The 22,877-nt window shown below is 43.5% G+C and overlaps 1 protein-coding gene across 1 annotated transcript in view; it reads right to left on the minus strand.

The window, feature by feature from the left end:
* The window catches only part of ptpn4a (protein tyrosine phosphatase non-receptor type 4a), a 164,506-nt gene that overhangs the window by 26,999 nt on the left and 114,630 nt on the right, over positions 1 to 22,877 (minus strand). The window contains exons 9-13 of the mRNA XM_056288905.1: positions 17,942 to 18,005; positions 16,496 to 16,668; positions 13,885 to 13,953; positions 13,589 to 13,723; positions 12,481 to 12,642 (exon numbers count right to left, since the gene is read on the minus strand). Coding sequence (XP_056144880.1) covers positions 12,481 to 12,642; positions 13,589 to 13,723; positions 13,885 to 13,953; positions 16,496 to 16,668; positions 17,942 to 18,005 — 603 coding nt within the window. The remainder of the gene's footprint in view (positions 1 to 12,480; positions 12,643 to 13,588; positions 13,724 to 13,884; positions 13,954 to 16,495; positions 16,669 to 17,941; positions 18,006 to 22,877) is intronic.

Consider the following 22,877-nt stretch of genomic DNA (forward strand, 5'->3'; position numbering starts at 1 on the left):
GAAGCAAAACCAAAAACAGGAATCTGTAAAGACTCTGTTGCAGTTCAAGTCAAGTAGTACTATAATAAATGAAACATTACTGAATCTAACCCCGGTGATGGTGATAAACTAAATGCCAGTTTAATTACAAAACAACTAGATTGCACATTTTAGGAGTTTAGGTGATTTACAGCACATTTTTTGCTATGGGGTTCTCTATGTGGCTACCTTGTTAAAAACAGACAGAGACGGATGATTAAAAAAAAGTCATCCATCTGTTCAATGATGAAAACATATGAGGCACTGATTAATTAATTTTACCTTTGAGCAAAGTCTCAGTGAAGCAATAATAAACACTTTCATTTTGCACTAAAAGAAAAAAAAGTTTTAGTGTCGAGTATATATCACTGGTATTGCTCTAATAACGGTGGCACAGTGGTTAGCGCGGTCACCTCACAGCAAGAAGGTCCTGGGTTCGAACCCCGGGGTTGTCCAACCTTGGGGGTCATCCCAGGTCATCCTCTGTGTGGAGTTTGCATGTTCTCCCTGTGTCTGCGTGGGTTTCCTCTGGGTGCTCCGGTTTCCTCCAACAGTCCAAAAACATGTAGGTCTGTTGAATCAGCTGTACTAAATTGTCCCTAGGTGCGAATGTGTTGGCGCTGTGATGGTCTGGCAGCCTGTCCAGGGTGTCTCTCTGCCTACCGCCCAATGACTGCTGGGATAAACTCCAGCATCCCATGACCCTGATTAGGATAAGTGGCTTGGATAATGGATGGATGGATGCTCTAATACTGTATGCCACTGAAGAAAACTACTTCTGCCTCAAGCCTCGTTAACACGCTGCTTCTATTTATACACTTTATAGAAGGTTGCTTCATATTTAATAGAGTAAGATGATTTAATTTTTGATATCACAATTTTCCCGGGAAACCACACTGACTAAATGTAGTATTCCACTGCAAGTAATCTGCTTCCAGTGTGGGAAGATGGAGGCACAAATTCACGTTGGCTGTGGCCTCACCCAGTACAGGTGCGGGAGGATGGTGGCTCGAATTCACGTTTGCAGCGGCCTCACCCAGTACCATCTATGCAGTGTCTTTGTCCACATCTGCATCTAAGTTTGTGTCTTCGTCTGATGGCTGGAAGAGCTGGTGCTGAATCAGCTGGGAGAGTTTGGTGTGCTGCGTCTTGTGGGCCCAGGGACCACGGCCCTGCCTGGAGCTGTGAGAAGGTAACAACGAGGGTAGTCTGATAGGACACAGGCTAAGCTAACTGCTAGCCCATGCAGACTGGCAGTTCCGATAACACCGAGCGCGGTCTGGCAGAGGCCTCGCCTGACGTTGACTGTGGTGTTTTTGGTGTCATCGTGTGGAGTGAGGGGAGGTGTGCCAATGGTGTTTGGCTAGGAGAGCTGGCGTTGGATCAGCTGGGGGAGCCTGGTCTGCTGTGTCTGGTGGGCCCAAGGACCACGGCCCCTGCTTGGAGCTGTGCCTGAGCAGGAAGCACCGAGGGCGGTCTGACAGGACGTGGAAGCAGGGCAGGCTAAGCTAACTGCTAGCCCATGCAGACCAGCAGTTCCGACAGTCATCTTGGCTGGCGTTTGTTCCCTTGGACAGTGATTCTTTTTAAGTTTGGATATATGTTTTAGTTTGGATATATGTGTTATATACGTGTGTTCTTGAAGCTGTAGTTTTTGGATACGTGTTTTTGTCTTTGTGTTGCATTGCTGTGGGCTGGGGGAAATGATATTTTGTTTCTTTTCACGTACAGAAATACATGAAATGAGATGACAAATAAAGTGTTCCTGATTCCTGACTACATGGCTGAGGATAGTCCATTAAGAGAGAGAGAGAGAGAGAGAGAGAGAGAGAGAGAGAGAGAGAGAGAGAGAGAGAGAGAGAGAGAGAGAGAGAGGAAAAAACAAAGATTACTTAAATCAAACACAATGGTGCGGTATTACACTCACTTCAAACTAATATCCCCTCCCACACAAAGACAAAGACACACACACACACACACACACCCCTCACTGAGATTTTCCAGACAGCAAAATCAAGAATTAAGACTGTGTGCACAAGAATCAAACCATATACAAGTGTATGTCAAACAGTTTGTACATGTCTGTATTTCTGAGAGAGGAAAGCATATGCAGAAGTCTGTGTGTGCATGTGTGTTTTATTTTCTCACTGGGTGCAGTGTGCACAGTCTCAGCCAGAGAGAACAAGTGATTATGTCATCCTTTGGCCTTGTGACAAGCAAGATGAACACACAACCTGGTAGAGTAGGTCCGTTTATATGTTTATCTGTGAGAGTATGTGCGTGATTGTGTGTGATAACGTGTCTATGGAGACACACTGTAGGTGGCAGAACTACCACTGTCATGTTACTCAACCATCGTGACTTCCAGCCAAGAACTGTTCCCTCTCGATCCACACACTCGCATGCACACACACATTCAAAAGCACACACTCACACACATAAGCACACTCCAACTGAGAGAAGAGAGAATACAAGCTATGTTTGCATTGCATCTATGTCCTCTTTCAGATCATGTAGTGTGAGGTAAACAGGAGTCAAGACTTAACCACTCCAGAGAAGTTTTCATGATGCTAGTGTGTTAACAGACATCCATCCATCCATTATCTAGGCCGCTTATCCCAATTGGGGTCGCGGGGATGCTGGAGCCTATCCCAGCAATCATTGGTTGGCAGGCAGGGAGACACCTTGGACAGGTCACCAGTCCATCACAGGGCTGACACATTCACACCTAGGGACAATTTAGTACAGCTGATTCACCTGACCTACATGTCTTTGGACTGTGGGAGGAAACCAGAGCACCCGGATGAAACTCACACAGACACGGGGAGAACATGCAAACTCCACACAGAGGACGACCCGGCCTATATGCATTTTTGTCTATCTTTTTGTTAATATGGTGTCAGCACCAAAATAATCATGTTGGGCATTTCCACTATGCTATAAATGCATCTCGCTGTCAGAGTGATGAGAGCTGCTCGATAGGGCTGCACGATATTGGAAAAAACTCACATTGCAATAACTTTTTCTGCGATATATATTGTGATGTGAAAAAAATACAGGAATTTTCACCTGATGACTCGATAGCTCTATTTGGAAAGAACTAATCATTCTAGAATGATTGGGTTGATTTTGTAGGTGAGTTGTTGGGAAATTGTGAGACGTGAGCAGTGGCTTTTTGCGCAATACATACGGGAAGAGGTGGACACGGAGCCAGACAGATGACACGGAGCAGTACTCACTAACTCACACACACACACACACACGCACACACACACACACACACACACACTCACACACACACACAAATAACAATTCGGACCAGAATTGCACAAAACAAGCATGTGGTAGTCTGCATCCCTCCCTGGATTGGGAGAGGGGGTACAGCAGTGACCAGGATGGCTCGGAAGAGTGGGGTAATTGGCCAAGTGCAATTGGGGAGAAAAGTGGGGGGGGGGGGAAGAATTATGCTCCCCTGATTATGATTTTATCAGTTCGCTGTTGTATTTGAAAAATCTTTTAAATGTGGCCTGTTACCTTCCAACGATCTCTCTTCCTTTGAGGCCCTTGCCCTAAAAACTTACTACATAGAGCCTGTCCTTTGTGTTATTTATCATCCTCCAAAATCTAATACCCTGTTTTTGCCTGAACTGTAAGAGGTTTTATCCTCAGTTGTTCTCTATCATGATAAAAGTTTTGATTGCTGGGGACTTTTAACATCCAAATTGATATTTCTGACAGCTTTGTTACTTAATTTTCACACATTATGGAGTTCTGAAGTGATCAGCCAAAACATTAAAACCACCTGTCTAATATTGTCTAACTTTTTCAGCAATTTGAGCTACAGTAGCTCTTCTGTGGGATCAGACTATACGGGCTAGCCTTTGCTCCCCACGTGCATCAGTGAGCCTTGGGTGCCCATAACCCTGTCACTGGTTCACTGGTTGTCCTTCCTTGGACCAGTTTTGGTAGGTACTGACCACTACCGGGAACAGTCCACATGACCTGTTGTTTTGGAGATCCTCTGACCCAGTCCTCTAGTCATCACAATTTGGCACTTGTCAAAGTCGCTCAGATCCTTGCACTTGCCTATTTTTCCTGCTTCCAACACATCAACTTCAAGAACTGACTGTTCACCTGCTGCCTAATATACCCCACCCCTTGACAGATGCCATTGTAACGAGATAACCAATGTTATTCACTTATCTGTCAGTGGTTTTAATGTTTTGGCTGATCAGTGTATAATTTTACTCAACCTGTGTCAAGCCCAACTCATAAATGTAGCCATATATTGGATTTAGTTTTTACTTTGGGTCTGGATTCATCTTCTTTGGTTTTAAGGGACATGTTTATCTCTGATCATCAATGTCTTGTTTTTAATTCTGTGTTGTATGTGAACAAGAATCCTCACATGCGGAAAATCTGCTCACATATGCTCCTATACAATAGGATGGGTTAAATGCAGAAAACAAATTTAGTTGTAACTGTGCAATGACAAAATAAAGTGGCTTTCATTTCATTGTCATCTAATGACAGTAGTGCTTCAAGATTCTCCACATTATTTGTGAAGTCTAGTGAATCCTTAGATTTGCTTTCAAACACTAATGACTGTGAGCTGCTTCAATAATTACTTTCTAATAACTACTTTAGATAAAGTCGCTCCCCTAAAATGTATATCTAAATCAAAAGCATCTACTGTATCACCTTGGATTACTGAAAGAATCCGTGCCTTTAAAAAGGGAATGTAGGAAGGCTGGGAGACAGTGGAAGAAATCAAAGCTGTCAGTACACTATCAGCATATGAAATTTTTATTACAATTGTAAACAGTGAAATTAAAGATAAAAAGAAAAAAAATATTTTTCAGAGCTCATCACCTCCAACCAGCACAAACCCAGATTCTTATTTAAGACCACTGATTGTTTAGTCAACCTGATTCTCCTGGTGTCCTTGTCACTTCAAATGCAGACTAAGGTTTTTAACCTTTTTCATAGACAAGATTGAGGACATTCAATTGAAAGTTCACCCCCCCTCTCCCTCACTTCCGTGTCTTGCTAAGCTGGTCCTCATCTGGATACTTTTAGTATTTCTAAGGAAATTACTTTTTTTTGTGTGGCTTTTTTCCTCTCGTTTTCTCCCCGGTTGTACTTGGCCAATTACCCTATTTTCCGAGCTGTCTCAGTCACTGCTCCACCCCCTCTGCCAATCCAGGGAGGGCTGCAGACTACCACATGCCTCCTCCGATACATGTGGAGTCGCCAGCCGCTTCTTTTCACCTGACAGTGAGGAGTTTCACCAGGGGGACATAGCGCGTAGGAGGGTCACGCTATTCCCCCAGTTCCCCCTCCCCCCGTAACAGGCACTACAACCCATGAGAGGAGGCGCTAGTGAAGTGACCAGGACACATACCCACATCCGGCTTCTCACCCGCAGACATGGCCAATTGTGTCTGTAGGGACGCCCGACCAAGCCGGAGGTAACACGGGGATTCCAACCGGCGATCCCTGTGTTGGTAGGCAACAAAATAGACAGCTATGCTACCTGGACGCCTTTTTAAGGAAATTACTATCCATAAATTAATTGAAACCATTTCACACATGACACCATCATCAAGTCCATTGGACATAATACCTATCAAATTCTTATTAAAGATTCTACATAGTGTAGCTCCTTGCTTTCAATCATCAACAGTTCTTTGTCATCTGGATGTGTTCCCAATTACTTTAAGACTGCTAGTGTCCTGCCACTTCTCAAAAAACCTGGTTCTGAGCTCACTGAACATAGCAACTATACTATTGGCCAATTTCTAAGCTTCTGTTTTTATCAAGAACCCTACAGAAAATTGTCTCAAATCAATTGTTGTATGTCTTGATCAGCAATAATATTTTTGAGAAATTTCAATCAGGCTTCTGACAGCAACACAAAAGCAACACAGCCTTCATCAATGATGTCTTGATGAAGGCTGCTGTAGGTGAATCCTCGGTGCTGGTTCTGCTTGATCTTAGCACCACTGTGGATCATAGCATTATAATTGAATGGTTGAGAACGTGGGTTGGTATTTCCAGGACTGCCCTCCAGTGGTTCTCTTCATACTTTTCTAGCAGAAAATTTGCTGTGTCTATTGATGACTTTACCTCCACGCAAGCATTGTCTATGTATGGGGTGCTGCAGGGCTCCATTCTAGGACCAATTTTATTTTCTCTTTATTTACTCCCTCTGGGCCACATTAACAAACAGCATATTTAATTTCATTGCTACGCAGATGATACTCAGCTGTACTTGTCCTGCAAACCATCTGAATTAGCTACGTTATCTTTTCTGCATAATTGCGGTTAAGGATTGGATGGCAAACTGAAGTCCTTATTATAGACCCTGAAAACACTTGTGACCAAGTTCTTCCTGCTCTTGGCACTCTAGCTCAGCATGTTGTACCACTGCTAAGAACCTTTGAGTTATTTTAGATCAGAATCTCACTCTCAAGTCCCATGTTAAAAGGCTAGCTCAGTCATATTTTTTCCACTTGAGAAATATCTATAGAATTAGATATTTTATTACTTTTAATGATCTTCAAAGAGTTATTCATGCTTTTATTACTTCTTGTCTGGATGATTGCAATGTCGTGTTTACATGTCTTGGCGAAAACATAATTGCATGGCTTCAGAGTGTCCAAAATGCAGCCGCTATACGTTTAAGCAAACCACAACAACATGATTATATTATATTTTAGCTTTTCTTCAATGGCTGCCTGTCCACTTTAGAATTGATTTTAAAAATTAAGTCTCGACTTTTAAAGCCCCACATGGTATGGCACCATGCTACCTAGTGGAACTTCTAAATCATTACTCACCAGCCCGTAGCTTGGGATCCTCTAATAAAGCCCTGTTAGCTATTCCCAGGTCAAGGCTGAAGACCAAGGGTGACAGGGCTTTCGCTGTTAGGGCCCCAACCCTTTGCAATAGCTTACTTGAGAATCTTAAGACTAGAAAATTCACTGCCTGCTTTTTAAGTGTCTCTTAAGACTTACTTTTATCATGCGGCTTTTTCTTAATTATTCTATATGTTATTTTATGTTACTTTTATGTGTTACTTTTATCCATTATTTTATCATTTAACTGTTTCATTTGTTATTTTTATCCTTTATTTTATCTCTTTTAACTGTTTCGTTGTTATTTTCTTTGTTGACTGTGATTTTGTATTTGATCTGCTTCTTTATTTGTCTTTGTTTGTGAAGCCCTTTGTAATGGTAGTTTTGAAAGAGGCTGTATAAATAAAGTTATGATAATTAACAAGCACAAAAAGCAACAAACTTCACTAAACACACAAGCACGCATGCACAAGCACAAGCACAAGCACACGCACACACACACACACACACACACACACACACACACAAAGCATCTCTAACTTCTCTAACTTGAATCTTGGTTCAGCCCTGTTGTGTACCCTCTGGTCACAGCTGTAAACCCTTTTTACAGCCTGTTCCTCAAAGGGCTCATCACTCCATCTAGGCCTGTTAAGTGACACTGGGAGAGGGTGTGAACCATTGGTGGAAGCCACAGACGCTCAGCCAGACGCTCTGAAGCCAGTCGTCTTGGCGACATAGCCAGAATGCCACTAGCACCACCGCTGTGTGTGTTTGCATATGCGTTGGTGTGGGCAGGCGGCATTATTTATGTGGTAGGGTTTTTTAACAGTGGAATCTGGTTGGGCCACACAGTCTACCACCCCCCCCCTTTTTTTTTTTTAATTTTACTGTTAGAGTAATGCTTATGAATTGGGAAGAGGTATAAAGGGGTGGGGGGTGAGGGGAGGGAAGGAGGCACAAGGGGAGGGGTGATGAGGTGTACTAGGTCTGTAAGGCAGCTTTGTCAAACAACGAAGACCATGTACACACAGACACAAATTCAAACACATAGATAAAAACTTGAAACAAAATGTGCACTTTTTTATCTGTCCCTCTTAGCATTTACACTATGGACATTTAGCTAGTGCTCTCATCCAGAGAAAAGCACCACGAACAAGCCTTGCTCAGCAGCATTTTGTTGCAGCTCAGAGCTGTTGATGGTGATCAAACCCAAAATGTTTTGGTATCAAGGAAGTCTTTTCTACCACTAAACTGCCCTACCACAAACAACATGTTTGTGATCACTGCTATTTATTTGTCCACCTATTGCTTGTAGTATAAATGTTGTGGAAATCTGAGGCAAACTTTGTCAAAGGTCAGAAACTGTTAAGTGGGATTGTGCTCCATTTTCAGCAATGGATGGTATCTGTTATGTGCAAACAATTTATGATATACTGAAGTTTTATCAGTGTGATTTCTCACAGAGTATGAATACATAGACTTAACAACCTTTAGACAGAAATGGAATAAAGGGCGTCCAGGTAGTGTGGCAGTCTATTCTGTTGCCTACCAACACGGGGATCGCCAGTTCAAATCCCCGTGTTACCTTCGGCTCGGTCGGGCATCACAACAGACACAATTGCCCATGTCTGCGGGTGAGAAGCTAGATGTGGGTATGTGTCCCGGTCACTGCACAAGCGCCTCCTCTGTTTGCTCGGGGTGCCTGTTCAGGGGGGAGGGGGAATTGGGGGAATAGCGTGATCCTCCCACATGATATGTCCCCCTGGCGAAACTCCTCACTGTCAGGTGAAAAGAAGCAGCTTGTGACTCCTCGTGTATCGGAGGAGGCATGTGGTAGTTTGCAGCCCTCCCTGGATAATTGGCCAGATACAATTGGGGAGAAAAGGGGGGGCGGGGGGAGCCACAAAAAAAATGGGATAAAGGTTTTTGTGTGTCTTTTTGACCTCTGACAGCGACATGATAATCCAGTTATAGACCTTTCTTCATTTAAGGCCAAATATATATGTAAACAATCATTCTATGGTTCCACAATGTTTCTTAAGGTAGAGATGGGTATACAAATGGGTCCCAGGTCATTTTCTGTTGAGTCCTAAAATGTAGTGGTGGCGATGTTTAAATGTGCCAAGGTCTCTGCAGCTAAATTTATACAATTTGGGTCACAGCTCTATCTGAATCTCCTATTTTGGCTCAATAGAAAGTGTGTGAGCAGAGGTTTAAGTGCACATGTGCGCATGTGAGTATGTGTGTGTGTGTCAGATGCGATTACTTTGAACTTAGACAAACATTCCCGGTATCTCTCTACTGAAACCATGGAGGCAATCCAGAGACGACAGGTTACAACCAATCTCACGGCCAGTGTCCCCCAATCTGTTATTTTTCAATAGAACCATCAAATAAATAGCTGCTGTGCTAAATGCAAAATATATTCTTTTCACAAGTTTAAAACTGTAATATGTGGTTGGTAATATACGCAACAATATCTATATCTACTACTTTTGGCTGCTCCCGTTAGGGGTCGCCACAGTGGATCATCCATTTCCATTACTGTTCACACCCTCTCCCAGTGTCACTTAACAGGCAACAATATCTACATGTGAATACATAACACTTGCTTTACAATTAGAAACAGAATCAGAATCAACTTTATTGGCTTTATTTATTTCCTTTATTATTTATTTATGTGCTTATGCATGCAAAGAATTTGACTCCGGTATACAGCAGCTTCTATTACTTACATATATCAGTCACAAAAAAACAAAACAAAAACAAAACAAAATAAATAAATGGAATGATAAATAGAAAACTGGAGATACAAAGTTAAAAAGAGGTAGCGTACATTGTAGACATGTAGGTGAGACATCTTGACCAGAATGATGGCCTGTGGGGGGAAAAAAACAAAACTGTTCTTATGTCTGGTGGTTTTGGTGCACATTGTTTTGTAGCGCTTGCCAGAGGGTAGAAGTTCAAACAGACTGTGTCCTGGGTGTGGGGGGGGTCTGTGCTGATTCTGCCCACCCGTTTCCAGACTCTAGAGGTGTACAAGTCCTGCAGGGTGGGCAGTGGAGCACCAAATATTTTTTCTGCCATCCTTACTGTTCACCACAGTCTGTTCCTATCATGTTTTGTTGCTGCTCCGAACCAGACTGTGATGGATTTGCACAGGACAGAGTCAGTGAATGCTGTGTGAAACTGGCTCAACAGCTCCTGTGGCAGACCAAATTTCCTCAATTGCCACAGAAAGAACATCCTCTGCTGGACCTTTTTGAGGATGAAGTTGATGTTGGTCTTCCAGGTCTTTGGAAAGGGAAGTTTCCAGAAACTTGAAGGTCTCCATGATTGACACAGGGCTGCTGGATATTGTGAGGGGGAGCAGTGCTGAGGGGTGTCTCCTAAAGTCTACTGTCCTCTCTACAGTCTTGAGCATGTTCAGCTCCAAGTTGTTCTGACTGCACCAGAGCACCAGCTGCTCAACTTTCTACCAATATGCAGACTTGTCGCCATCCTGGATGAGTCAGATGACTGTAGTGTCGTCTGTAAACTTCAGGAGTTTAAGTAAGCGCTAGGTCCTTGGAGGTGCAGTCGTTGGTGTAGAGGAAGAAGAGCAGTGGGGAAAGGACACATCCCTGGGGAGCACCAGTGCTGACTGCCCATTTACCAGAAGTGACTTCCCCCAGCCTCACCTGTTGTTTCCTGACTGTCAGGGAGCTGGTGATCCACTGACATGTGCCGGGGGATACAGTGAGCTGGGAGAGTTTGGAAGAGAGGATTTCTGGAATGATCGTGTTGAATGCCGAGCTGAAGTCCACAAACAGGATCCTTGCATATGCCTCTGGGCAGTTGAGGTGTTGTAGTATGTAGTGCAGTCTCACGTTGACTGCATCATCCACTGACCTGTTTGTCCCGTAGGCAAAATGCAGGGAGTCCAGCAGGTGTGTAGTGACATTCTTCAGGTGGGCCAATACTGGTCGTTTGAAAGATTTCATAACCACAGACATCAGAGCAACAGCGCTGTAGTCATTCAGTCCTGTGATGGAGAGTTTCTTGGGGATCGGGATGATGGTGGAGCACTTGAAGCAGGAGGGGACTTCACACAGCTCCAGGGATCTGTTGAAGATCTGTGTAAAGATTGGAGCCAGTTGTTAGCACAGGCTTTAAGACAGGATGGGGAGACACCATCTGGACCCAGTGCTTTCCTGGCCTTCTGTCTCTGGAAAATCTGGCTCACATCCTCTACACATATCTTGAGTGCAGCCTGAGTATCGAGGGGGGAGGGGGTTGCCAGAGGTGGGATGGGACTGTTGTCATTGGGCTGAAGTGGGTGAGGGGTGTGAATTTGTCTATCTCAAGCCTGCAACAGAAGACATTTAGGTCACCAGCCAGGTCTTTGTTTGCCTCAGCATGGGATGATGGTCTTCTGTAGTTTGTGATGTCTTGCAGGCCCTCCACACTGATACAGTTTTCAGCTTTCAGTATAACTTCTTTTGGCCACTTTGATCTCCTTTCTCAGTGAGTTTCAGGCCTGCTTGTACAAGGCTCTATACTCACTACTGTACTGTAGGTATCCTGCTTGGCCTGCCAAAATTGTCTTAGTTTGTGAACCATGGCTTGGTATTGCTGTATGTGCAGAAAATCTTGGTAGGCACACACATCTTCACAAAAGCTGATGTAAGATGTCACAGTGTCAGTTAGTTCGTCCAGGTTGCCAGTTGCAGCTTCAAATACACTCCAGTCAGTGCATTTAAAACAGTTTTGTAGTTCCTGCTTTGCTTCGGTGGTCCATTTCTTCACTAACTACAGGCTTTGCAGATTTTAGTTTCTGTCTGTACATTGGAATAAGATGAACCAAGCAGTGCTCAGAGTACCCAAAAGCAGCCCGGGGACAGAGCGATATGCATCTTTAAGAATTGTGTGTTATTGTGTGTTATTTTCCCTGGTGGGACAATTAACATGCTGTCTGTATTTTGGTAATTTGTGGTTTAATTTTGCTCTGTTAAAGTCCCTAAGGATTATGAAAAGTGAGTCCGTATGTTTTTGTTCCAAGCCGCTAATCTGATCGGCCAGGGTTTGCAGTGTGCTATTCACACTGGCCTGGGATGGGATGCAAACACCGACCAGAATGAAGGATGAAAAAGATTAATGTCATATCCTGTGTTGGGGCTGCTATGTTACCATTTTTTATTTCCTTTATCATTTATGAACATCAATATCGTTTTGCAATTTTTCTCTGTTAAATTGTCAATGTTGTTTATTTGATTTTCTTATCAGTCCAGTTGTGTTTTTACTCGTCAGTTTATTTTTTTTGCTACTGCTTTGTTTCTTGCTGTCTTCGTTTGTTCTGCTTGTTTTGAGGTAGGATGTTTGTCAGTAGTCCCCCAGAGGTGAGGGGTGGGGATGTTATCTTCCCTTCTCAAATTAAAAGCTAAACGCCCTCGTTCCTTTTTATATTTGTAGACAATTTTTCTAGTTTAATCTCTTCTCTTTGAAGCGAGGTTACCTGCACTAAACTAAAAAAAAAAATTTACTTGGCTAAATGTGTTCTCTTTCCAAGTCTTTCTCTGTTGATCAGCAGTGCCTGTATGCTTCCAATAGGTGTCAGACTTACGGGGTGGAGTCCAGGCTGATGCTATTGGCCTGTGTGGACGAAGCCGACTTGTGATTTGAGGAAAAAACAGGCAGGCTAGGCGAGGCATGGATCACGTGATCGACCAGGTGGCCAACAGACGATGGGCGCAGACGCGTTCCCTCCTGTACAAACAGTGAATTCCTGCTAGGTGGACACACACACACACACACACACACACACACACACACACACAAGCACACACAAACATACACATTAATGTGTTATTATTAGCTTGAGAATGAAGAGGGAAAAATAAAAACATTATAAATTACTGACTGGACAGTGAGTTGTATTTCAAGGATCAATACATTATCTTGTCCACTTTTCTTAAGATTGGGCACAATCAACATAGTCATCACTTTAATAGAAATAAAACAAAAAAACTACCGCATCCATTATAATGTTTCAAGAAAAATATAATATTGTATAAAAGGGAATAAATGAATAGAATAAATTAATAAATAATAATCATATCTTGAGTTCTTTGGGCTCTTGTGAGGTTGGTTACTATGAGACAGATCTAGGAATGATATTTCATAAATTATAAAACAGATACAGAAACTCAATTTGAAAATAAGGCAACAGCCATCCATCCATTATCCAAGCCACTTATCCTAATTAGGGTCGCGGGATGTTGGAGTCTATCCCAGCAGTCATTGCGCGGCAGGCAGGGAGATACCCTGGACAGGCCGCCAGTCCATCACAGGGCCGACACGCACACACACACACATACACATACACATTCACACACCTAGGGAGGGACAATTTAGTACGGCCGATTCACCTGACCTACAGGTCTTTGGACTGTGGCAGGAAACTGGAGCACCTGGAGGAAACCCACGCAGACACGGGGAGAAAATGCAAACTCCACACAGAGGACGACCTGGGACGACCCCTAAGGTTGGACTACCCCCGGGGCTCAAACCCAGGACCTTCTTGCTGTGAGGCGACAGTGCTAACCACTGTGCCATCGTGCCGCCTGAAACAACATTCCCAGTGAAATTTTCTTTAAAGATGTGAAAACACTTTAAATGCTGTACTTTACCTTGCTGTGCACTATAGTTAGAACATCGTTAATCAGACTCACTGATTGGGTGTCCCGGGTGGGGAGCGAGTGGGCAGGCTCTGGGTCTCAAGTCTTTCATCTGATAGGCTGTTCCTGCTGACTGCTTCCCAGTCAGTCCCCCCCACCAGCTTCCTGACCAATGGCTTGCTGGGAGACCTGCTCCCACCAAGAAATGCAATTGGTTGTGTGAGCATATTTCATAAATGTAATGAAGTAAAAATTGGCGCAATATCTGGTCAGCCATGTTGGAAAGATGTAATTTTGTATTTTTGTTAAGTGTTAGAAGCCAGAAGTTTGAAAGAACACATTACAATTACCTGGCAAAGACTCTGTCTTTGATTCCTTTCTCCTTTCCATATTGAACCGACTGCACCTCTGTCCGCCCACTAGAAACACATAAACAACTGTCAGGTGACTGACTCACGGACAATATTCACAAGCAAAAAAAAAAAAGGCATTTCACAACATTTAATTTTTAAGCACAACACACCATATTCAACCTGGATCATCCATCCACCAGTTTTCTTTACCCCCATAGTCCTTGTCAGGGTCACAGGGGGCTGGAGCATGGCAAACACCATGGATGATTATGTTATTCAACAGTTCAAAATGGATATTATATTCTACATTGTTTAACAAGTCTCCGTGGCAGCAGTAGAAATAACATATTCCCTAGATTTAATAGTACCAAAAAGTACAAGAACCCCACAGTTTGCTGATGACTTAAAAAAGATGTTAAAAATTCCTTACAGCATTTCAGTACAACACACCACTTAAATTCCATACATATGAGAAACATTTAGTGAGAACCACTCAAAATCTCATAAGATCGGCGACACGACAAGAATAACACTGCATACATAACGGGTTTATAAAAAAGAAAAGAAAAACAGATATACCACTTGAAGCATTTCCTAACCAAGGTGTCAGTCACTATCTCAAGGGCAACAACTAACGTGTCATCAAGACAGACACCAAAGCAGTCCGTCGTTTCAGGCGCCTTGAGGCTCAGTTTCATTGCATCGCTACTGCTCAATGATGCATCACAAGGCCTCCAAAATCTCATTTCGGGTCAAGGTCTGGGGAGATTTGATAGTAGTCAATGTGTTGGATGCAGGAGAAATCCAGGAGTAAAGAACTGAGCAACTTTGATAATGGCCAAATTATTATGGCCAGACGACTGGGTCAGAGCATCTCTGAAATGGCAAGGTGCTTCCAGTCAGCAGTGGTGAGTACCTACTGACAGTAGTCCGAGTAGGAACAAACCACAAACCAGTGACAGGGTATTGGGTGGCCATGGCTCATCAATGCGTGAGGGCAATGAAGGCTATCCCAGCTGGTCCGAACCGACAGAAGGTCTACTGTGGCACAAGCAATAGAAAAATGTAATGACGGTTACAAAAGGAAGGTGTCACAACACACAGTGCATCGTACCCTGCTGCATATGGGGCTGTGCAGTCACAAACCGGTCAGAGTGCCCATGATGACCCCTGTCCACTGTCGAAAGCGCCTACAATGGGCACATGAGCATTGGAACTGGACCTTGGAGCAGTGAAAGAAGGCCGCCTGGTCCAATGAGTTCTGTTTTCTTTTACATCACATGGATGGCCGTGTATGTGTGCACCATTTAGCTGGGGAAGTGATGGCACCAGGATGCACTGTGGAAAGACGACAAGCTGGTGGAGGGAGTGTGATGCTTTGTGTAATGTTCTGCTGGGAAACCCTGGGTCCGGCCATTCATGTAGACGTCAATTTGACACGTGCCACCTAGCTAAACATTGTTGCAGACAAGGTACACCCCTTCATGGCAATGGTATTCCCTGATGTCAGTGGCCTCTTTCAGCAGGATTATGTGCCCAGCCACATTGCATACATTGTTTGGGAATAGTTTGAGGAACACGATGAAGTGTTCCAAGGTGTTTCCTTGGCCTCCAAATTCTCCAGATCTCAATCTGACTGAGCATCTGTGGGATGTGCTGGACCTATAAGTCTGATCCAAGGTGGGTCCACCTCGCAACTTACAGGACTTTAAGGGTCTGAATGTTTTGGTGCCAGATACCACACAGAACACCTTCAGGGGTCTTGTAGAGTTCATGCCTCGGTGAGTCCGCGCTGTTTTGGCAACACACGGAGGACCAACAGCCTATTAGGCAGGTGGTCATAATGTTTTGGCTCATCAGTGTAAAACGTAATACAGAAATTATCTCTTATGGGAGCCAAGTTGTCACTAGGCAATGTCACAATGCAGTGAAAACCCTAAGATCTTTGGAGAAAATTCTTCTATTTACTTTCTCATGTGGCCCCTAATCATCACTCCTCTGCAGTAAAACCTCAAAATAAGCGGGAAATATATCAAAAATAAAAAGAGGAAAATAACATTTTTTTGTGATGGGAAGGGACATGCACAGCTAATACACACACACACACACACACACGATCATAGCAACACAGAAGAAATGGCTGCAAGGCTGGACACAGACCAGCTCCTGTGTTTTTGTTGATGAAAACCATGAATAACTGAGCAGTGGTTTTCTCAGGGAACAAAGGACAACAGGCATCCACTAACTAGCTTTTCATTCTTTCTGGTTCCCAAACCAGAGTGAAATGTTTCCCTCGACTCCTCATGTCCAAACAAACATTATCTACGCTTGACATTCCACTGAGGGGGTGGGGTGGGGTGTATGAAGGCAAGGCTTTATGAGAGTTCACAAAACTACATCTATTAATAACCAGAAAACACTTGAATGATTGTGCAAAGAAGATAATATCAGTCAAAATATTTTTTCAATATAATTTTGTGTGTCTGTATTTGGGCATAAACTCTCTTTAGATGCATGAGGAAAAGATTTTTTTTTTAATGTTGTATATTTGTGACTGTATGTGTGTGTGTGTATGTGTAAACACATTTGTGTCTCCCATCTTTCCTACCAGTATCTGAACTTTGACCCTAAGGTGAAGTAGTGGGAGAAGAAGTTCTTCTGTGGTGGGACGGGCCGGTCCAGTCTGAAGAAGGTGTGGTGTTCCACGCATGCTTTCCACAGGTTCTTACAAGCACGGTAGTTCACCATATTGAAACCCAATAACGTCTCCCTGGATTCATTCTGGAGAGAGGACATGGACAGGAAGAGAGGTGGAGGGAGAGAAGAGATAGACATTCATAAGATACATATATATTTGATATACATAAGATAATATAAGATAAGATGAGATGTTGGTTCAAACCCAACATCTCTCTGGATTCACCCTGAAAGTAGATGAGTAGGGCCAGAAGAAAGACAGGAAATAGTAAGAGAAAGAGAAGGGGGGGAAAAAACATTGATATATTAAATTTGGTCAAATTAAAATGAAAATTCTTTCTGTGGTCCATCTCTACAGGCAGCAATGGTGTGGAAAGTGGAAGAATTATTAATTGTGGCTTCTGACATGTGAGCAGTACACTGTCTCATACCAGTATTATTGGATGGCAGCATGGCCTGGTGGTTAGTGAGGTCGTTTCACAACTGAAGGGCCTGGTTCGAACTCCCATACCATTAAACCTGTATGCTTTAAGCAGGATACTTAACCTTTCCTGCTCCGAGGTGCTGTGCTATAAAACACTATCGCGCTTGGTGCCATACTACTGTACAAACAATATTTCTCCTCTTGGATAACAAAAAATAAAAAATAAAAATAAAGAATCGAATATTCACACTAAAAAATGTCCTTGGGTTTAACAAAAGGAATATTACAAAAACCACTTTTCCCTGGGCCCTGTGATGGCCTGGCGCCCTGTCCAGGGTGTCTTCCCGCCTGCCGCCAAATGACTACTGGGATAGGCTCCAGCATCCCTGTGACCCTGAGAGCAGGATAAGCGGTTTGGATAATGGATGGATGGAAAAACTACTATGTAGACTGGCTGAGTTTTTGCTATTTATTCTAGGCATTCAGCTGATATGTCCAAGGTGACAATGGGCAGGCAAGTACTGGGGAAATGCCTTGCTCAAGGTCACTGTGACAGAACACATTGCTGTTATATCATGGTGGTCAAAGACCATCTGATTACAGAATGACTGTCAACTGACTGACTTCCTGACTGTCTGACTAAATGGTTTGCTGTTTTTCTGACTGTTTTGTGTTGCTGTAAAGACAGTACCATGTGATAGAAAGAAGTTCTGAGACATTCAGAGGGATTAAAAACAAAGTCTGGGCTGAAGTCAACTAGGACAGACTGACACTGACACTGACCACTGACCACACACACACACACACACACACACACACACACACACACACACACGCCAAAAATTACTCCATGGTTCCCCCCTCATTAGTGTGAATAGCGGGCTGGGGTGGGGATGGAGGGTGGGATTGGGGGGGGGGTGTAGGGTGACCTACCACCTCTCTTCTGAGCTGGATGAAGAACTGTTTGCACTTGAAGGAGATTTTCACTATCTTCAACCTGAAGGAGAAGAGAAAAGAGAACACACACACACACACACACACACACACACATACACTCACTTAAATTAATGTCAACAGTCAGAAGGCTGTGTGTCTTTGATTGTGTGTGTGTGTGTGTGTGTGTGTGTGTGTGTGTGTGTGTGTGTGTGTGTGTGTGTGTGTGTCTGTGTCTGTGTGTGTGTGTGTGTGTGTGTGTGTGTTCCTGTGCATTGGTTGTGTAAGCAGCTGTTTTCATTTGTAAAGAAGAAAAAAAAGTTTAAATTCACAGTTGTATGGGCTTGTGTGCGCATGTCTGTGCGCATGTCTGTGCATGCACATTTTGGTGTTCGAAGAGCATGTGTTTCAGCGTGTGTGGTCTACTGATTTAGTGTGCGAGCAAAGGTTTAAGTGTGTTCGTGTGCGCGTGTGAAGCAGTTCTACTGAGTGGCTGAGGTCCTTTTTTTAAACCACTGCTGTCCATTTGACAAACGCACAAGTGTGAAACCAATGTGAGATGCTGTGTAATTATATTTGCAAAAGTATACCAGTGAGAACATACAAGTGACGATCACTCCATTACCACAACATGCCTAACCCTGTGTGTAACCATACCCCTTTTAAGCTATAACCTAATATTAATTCCAGCATGACCTAAATACCAAACCACCACATTTACCCATAACCCTTTGCCACTTCTAAAGAGAAGACCCGCAAAATGTCCTCATTTTGGATGATGTCTGAATGTCACAGTGTGCTGTAACATGCACCGTGTCCTCTTGTGTATAGCATTAGTTTGAATCAAGCTGTTTGACATGGTAATGCATTAAACCCTCTAATATTATCTTGACCTTACCCTCTGCTACACATTGAACCTGAAATTGCACCCAGTAAAGCAAAAATGGGCGTAGAATCAGAATCTGTGTAAATTTCAGTGACCAAAACAATAAGTAACCTGGATTTTTAAAACAAAAAGTAAGATAGGAATGGAATGACAAAACTTGTCTCCCCCCCTTTTTTTCTCCCCAATTGTAAACGGCCAATTACCCCACTCTTCTGAGCTGTCCTGGTCGCTGCTCCACCCACTCTGCCAATCCAGGGAGGGCTGCAGACTACCACACACTTCCTCCAATACATGTGGAGTCGAAAGCCGCTTTTCACCTGACAGTGAGGAGTTTCGCCAGGGAGACGTAGCACGTGGGAGGATCACGCTATTCCCCCCCAGTTCCACCTCACCCCTGAACAGGCACCCGGACCGACCAGAGGAGGCGCTAGTGCAGCGACCAGGACACATACCTACATCCGGCTTCTCACCCACAGACACAGCCAATTGTGTCTCTAGGGACGCCCAACCAAGCCAGAGGTAACACAGGGATTCCAACCGGCGAAACCACACGCGGACGCCCACACACCAACAATTTAGCAATGCAATGATCACCATGAAACGTAGACATAACATACAATTCAAATTAAGTAAAAAGAAAATCTAGTAATAAACTTAAGCAAAGTAGTTATGTAGGGTTAGGAGTGATTTGGTGGTTAGCACTGTTGCCTAGCAGCTAGCTGGTCCTGAGATCAATTCCAGTTCTGTGTGGACTTTGCGTCCTCTCCCAGTGTCTTTGTGGTTTTCACTCTACAGCCCAGAGACATGCATGTTAAATGGAGACTAAATTGCCCACAGGTATCAACTGATTTGTGAATGACTGAGTGTGTGAGCCGTGTGATGGACTGACATCCTGTCCATGATCTCTCCCCATTCTCCAGCCAGTTCTCCCACAACCATGAATTGTTAAAGCATGAATGAACAGATTAGTGTGGCAGATTGGGGTGTGAACCAGCTGTCCAGAGTCGGTCTAATTGACTCAGGGGAAATAAATTGGTTCCACACCCCAAACGAAGAGGCCAGAGCCCATCTCTCTCTCTCTAATGAAGAAACTTTTAATGAACGTTTGTTTTCAGTCTTTTTACATGGGTTTTAACTCTGGTGTTTTTAAAGCATTGTTCTAATAAATGGGCTATTGTGCCCTCATTTACAATCTGTGTCCATGTCTCTGTGCCGGGGAAGTCAGGTTGTGGCAGCCTATTGCCACAGTGGAGGCCCGTACGGGTGCCCCGACATGGGAAAGAAACACGGACTGTGCGACTGGAAGGCACATCAGGAAGAAAACAGTCTGCTCGGCTGAAGCTTGGGCCACTCTTTTGTCTAGCAACACAGATAGCTGTCTATGTTAGATTGACACTAGAGACTTATAATTTAGTAGGTTGTGGGTGATTAGACAGCCTGCTAGGTTCAAACTTAGTGCGGATGTGGAGTCAGCTAGTTTAGTTAATATGTTTAGTCAGGGAATTTCTCATAGTAAAGATTATCAGACTGATGGGGGCGTCTGGGTAGCGTAGCGGTCTATTTCATGGCCTACCAACGTGGAGATTGCTAGTTCAAATCCCCGTGTTACCTCCGGCTTGATCAGTGTCCCTACAGACACAACTGGCCGTGTCTGTGGGTGGGAAGTCGGATGTGGGTGTGCATCCTGGTCGCTCCACTAGCACCTCCTCTGGTCAGTCAGGGCACCTGTTCGGGGGTGGGGGGTGGGGGAACTGGGAGGAATAGTGTGATCCTCCCACGTGCTATGTCTCCCTGGCAAAACTCCTCACTGTCAGGTGAAAAGAAGCGGCTGGTAACTCCACATGTATCTGAGGAAGCATGTGGTAGTCTGCAGCCCGCCTCGGATCGGCAAAGGGGGTGGAGCAGTGACGGGGATGGCTCGGAAGAGTGGGGTAACTGGCCAGTTACAATTGGGGAGAAAAACAGGAGGGAACTATCAGACTGACAGCTTGGTCTATAACATTGAGAAAGCCACTATATTTGTCATTGTACAGTTGTTCGGTTACAATGAAATTTGTTTTCTGCATTTAGCCCAATCCTGTTGAATAGGAGTAGAGGACAGCTATGGTGCAGCGCCTGGGTACCAACTCCGGTTATTTTTCCTACTGCCTTGGTCAAGGGCAAAGGCAGTAGTATTAACCCTAACATGCATGTCTTTTTGTGGTTGGGAGGAAACTGGAGCACTCAGAGGAATCACATGCAGACACAGGGAGAACATGCAAACTCCACACAGAAAGGACCTAGGACGGTATGGGATTTAAACCCAGGACCTTCTTGCTGTGATGCAACAGTGCTAACCACTGAGCCATCGTGCCATCTCTCTACCTGCTGTATTGCTCCCAAGCTCGCCTCTACTAAATGTGTGAATCACAATAATCTAATAATCCTTCCTACTACTGGTGGTGGTGAAATATGCAATGAAGTACCTAATAATCTACTGAACCAAACATCTAATCTTATCAAAAGTGTGACCACACATAAGCATAGGTCTTCAAAATTGTCAACTAATAAATACAAGGTGTCTAATTCCAATCAATATTTCATCTATTGGTAGCTCTAAAGTTCTCCCTACTATTGATCACTTTAACAAGACGCTTAAATTTGGTTTCATAGATATCAGATCACTATCTACCAAAGCCTTACTAACATAGTTTTGATTGGGTTATTTGAAACATGGAGAAAACCAAATATTTTCCTTCCCTTAAATGAAGCTTCCCCACCTGACAATACTTGTGCCCACGTAGCTTGGGCAAATAAACAAGGTTGGGGTGTCGCTTTAATTTTTTAAGTCTATTTTCAATTTGAGTTCTAAACTTGAACCTAAATTCAATTTTCTTTTAGGCTCTTGTTCCAAGTCCATCTCCCTCATCCACAAACAGACTCTGCTCAGTCCAGATTGTGACAGTCTATCGACCTCCTGACCCTTACTCACTATTTATTGAAGAATTTGGAGAATTTATCTCAGGTCTTGTTACCCATTCTGATGAGATTCTAATTCTTGGTGATTTCAATATTCATCTGAAGAAGGCTGGTGATCCTCCAAGTAAAGCCTTTCTGGCACTTGTTGATACTTTTCAGTTCACTCAGTCTGTTCAAGAGTCGGACTTGTTGCAGTGGTAACAACCTTTATTTGGTTTTATCTAATGGAACAGCTCTTTCTGCTCTGACTGTCTTGCCACAATCTGCTGTATCAGATAATTTTCTCATTAAATTTGAAGTATTACTGGCCTGTCCTGTTAATGTCAGCACAGATGCAATTGCCACTTGCCACAGTGGTCCGTCCACTGTAGCTCCATTTAGCCAGCAGCTGTTTGAAGTCTTGGCTCTTTTCACTGTAGAGACAGACACTGCTGAAAATCTCAATAGTGACTTAAATGTGGCCCTCTCTAGTCTCCTCGATTCAGCTGCACCTCTCACTACCACAGCTAGGCGACTAAAGAAGCCTAAACCCTAGTTTACTTATCTGGAAAAAAACAGTGTGTCTGCTATTATATTGTTGCATCAAAATTCTCTGATGTTAAATATGGCATACCTCAGGGCTCGGTTCTTGTCCCTCTACTTTTCTCTCTTTATATTTCATGTCTTAGCCAAATTATATGCAGTCATGGAATGAATTTCCATTGCTATGTGGATGATACTCACCTGTATGTGCCTATAAGGGCTGATGATTGTACTCAAATGACTAATTTAGAGGCCTGCTTGGCTGCTGTGAAAAATTGGATATCATTAAATTTCCTGCTTTTAAATTCATATAAAACTGAGATGCTGGTCATTGGCCTTGCTAGACAAACACCAATTTGATCAAGTAACAATAACAATAGGCAACTCTGTGATTTCATAAAGTGTGGCAGCCAAAAATCTTGGTGTTACGTTTGATCCCAGCCTTTCCTTTGATAAGCACATTAAAGAAATCACCAAGACTGCTTTTTTTCCACTTACATAACTTAGCTCAAATTCAGTCTTTCCTGTCCATGGCTGATGCAGAGACTCTAATACAGGCATTTTTTTCAT

Source organism: Lampris incognitus, chromosome 11 (assembly GCF_029633865.1).
Source record: "Lampris incognitus isolate fLamInc1 chromosome 11, fLamInc1.hap2, whole genome shotgun sequence".
In the NCBI taxonomy this organism is placed as follows: domain Eukaryota; kingdom Metazoa; phylum Chordata; class Actinopteri; order Lampriformes; family Lampridae; genus Lampris; species Lampris incognitus.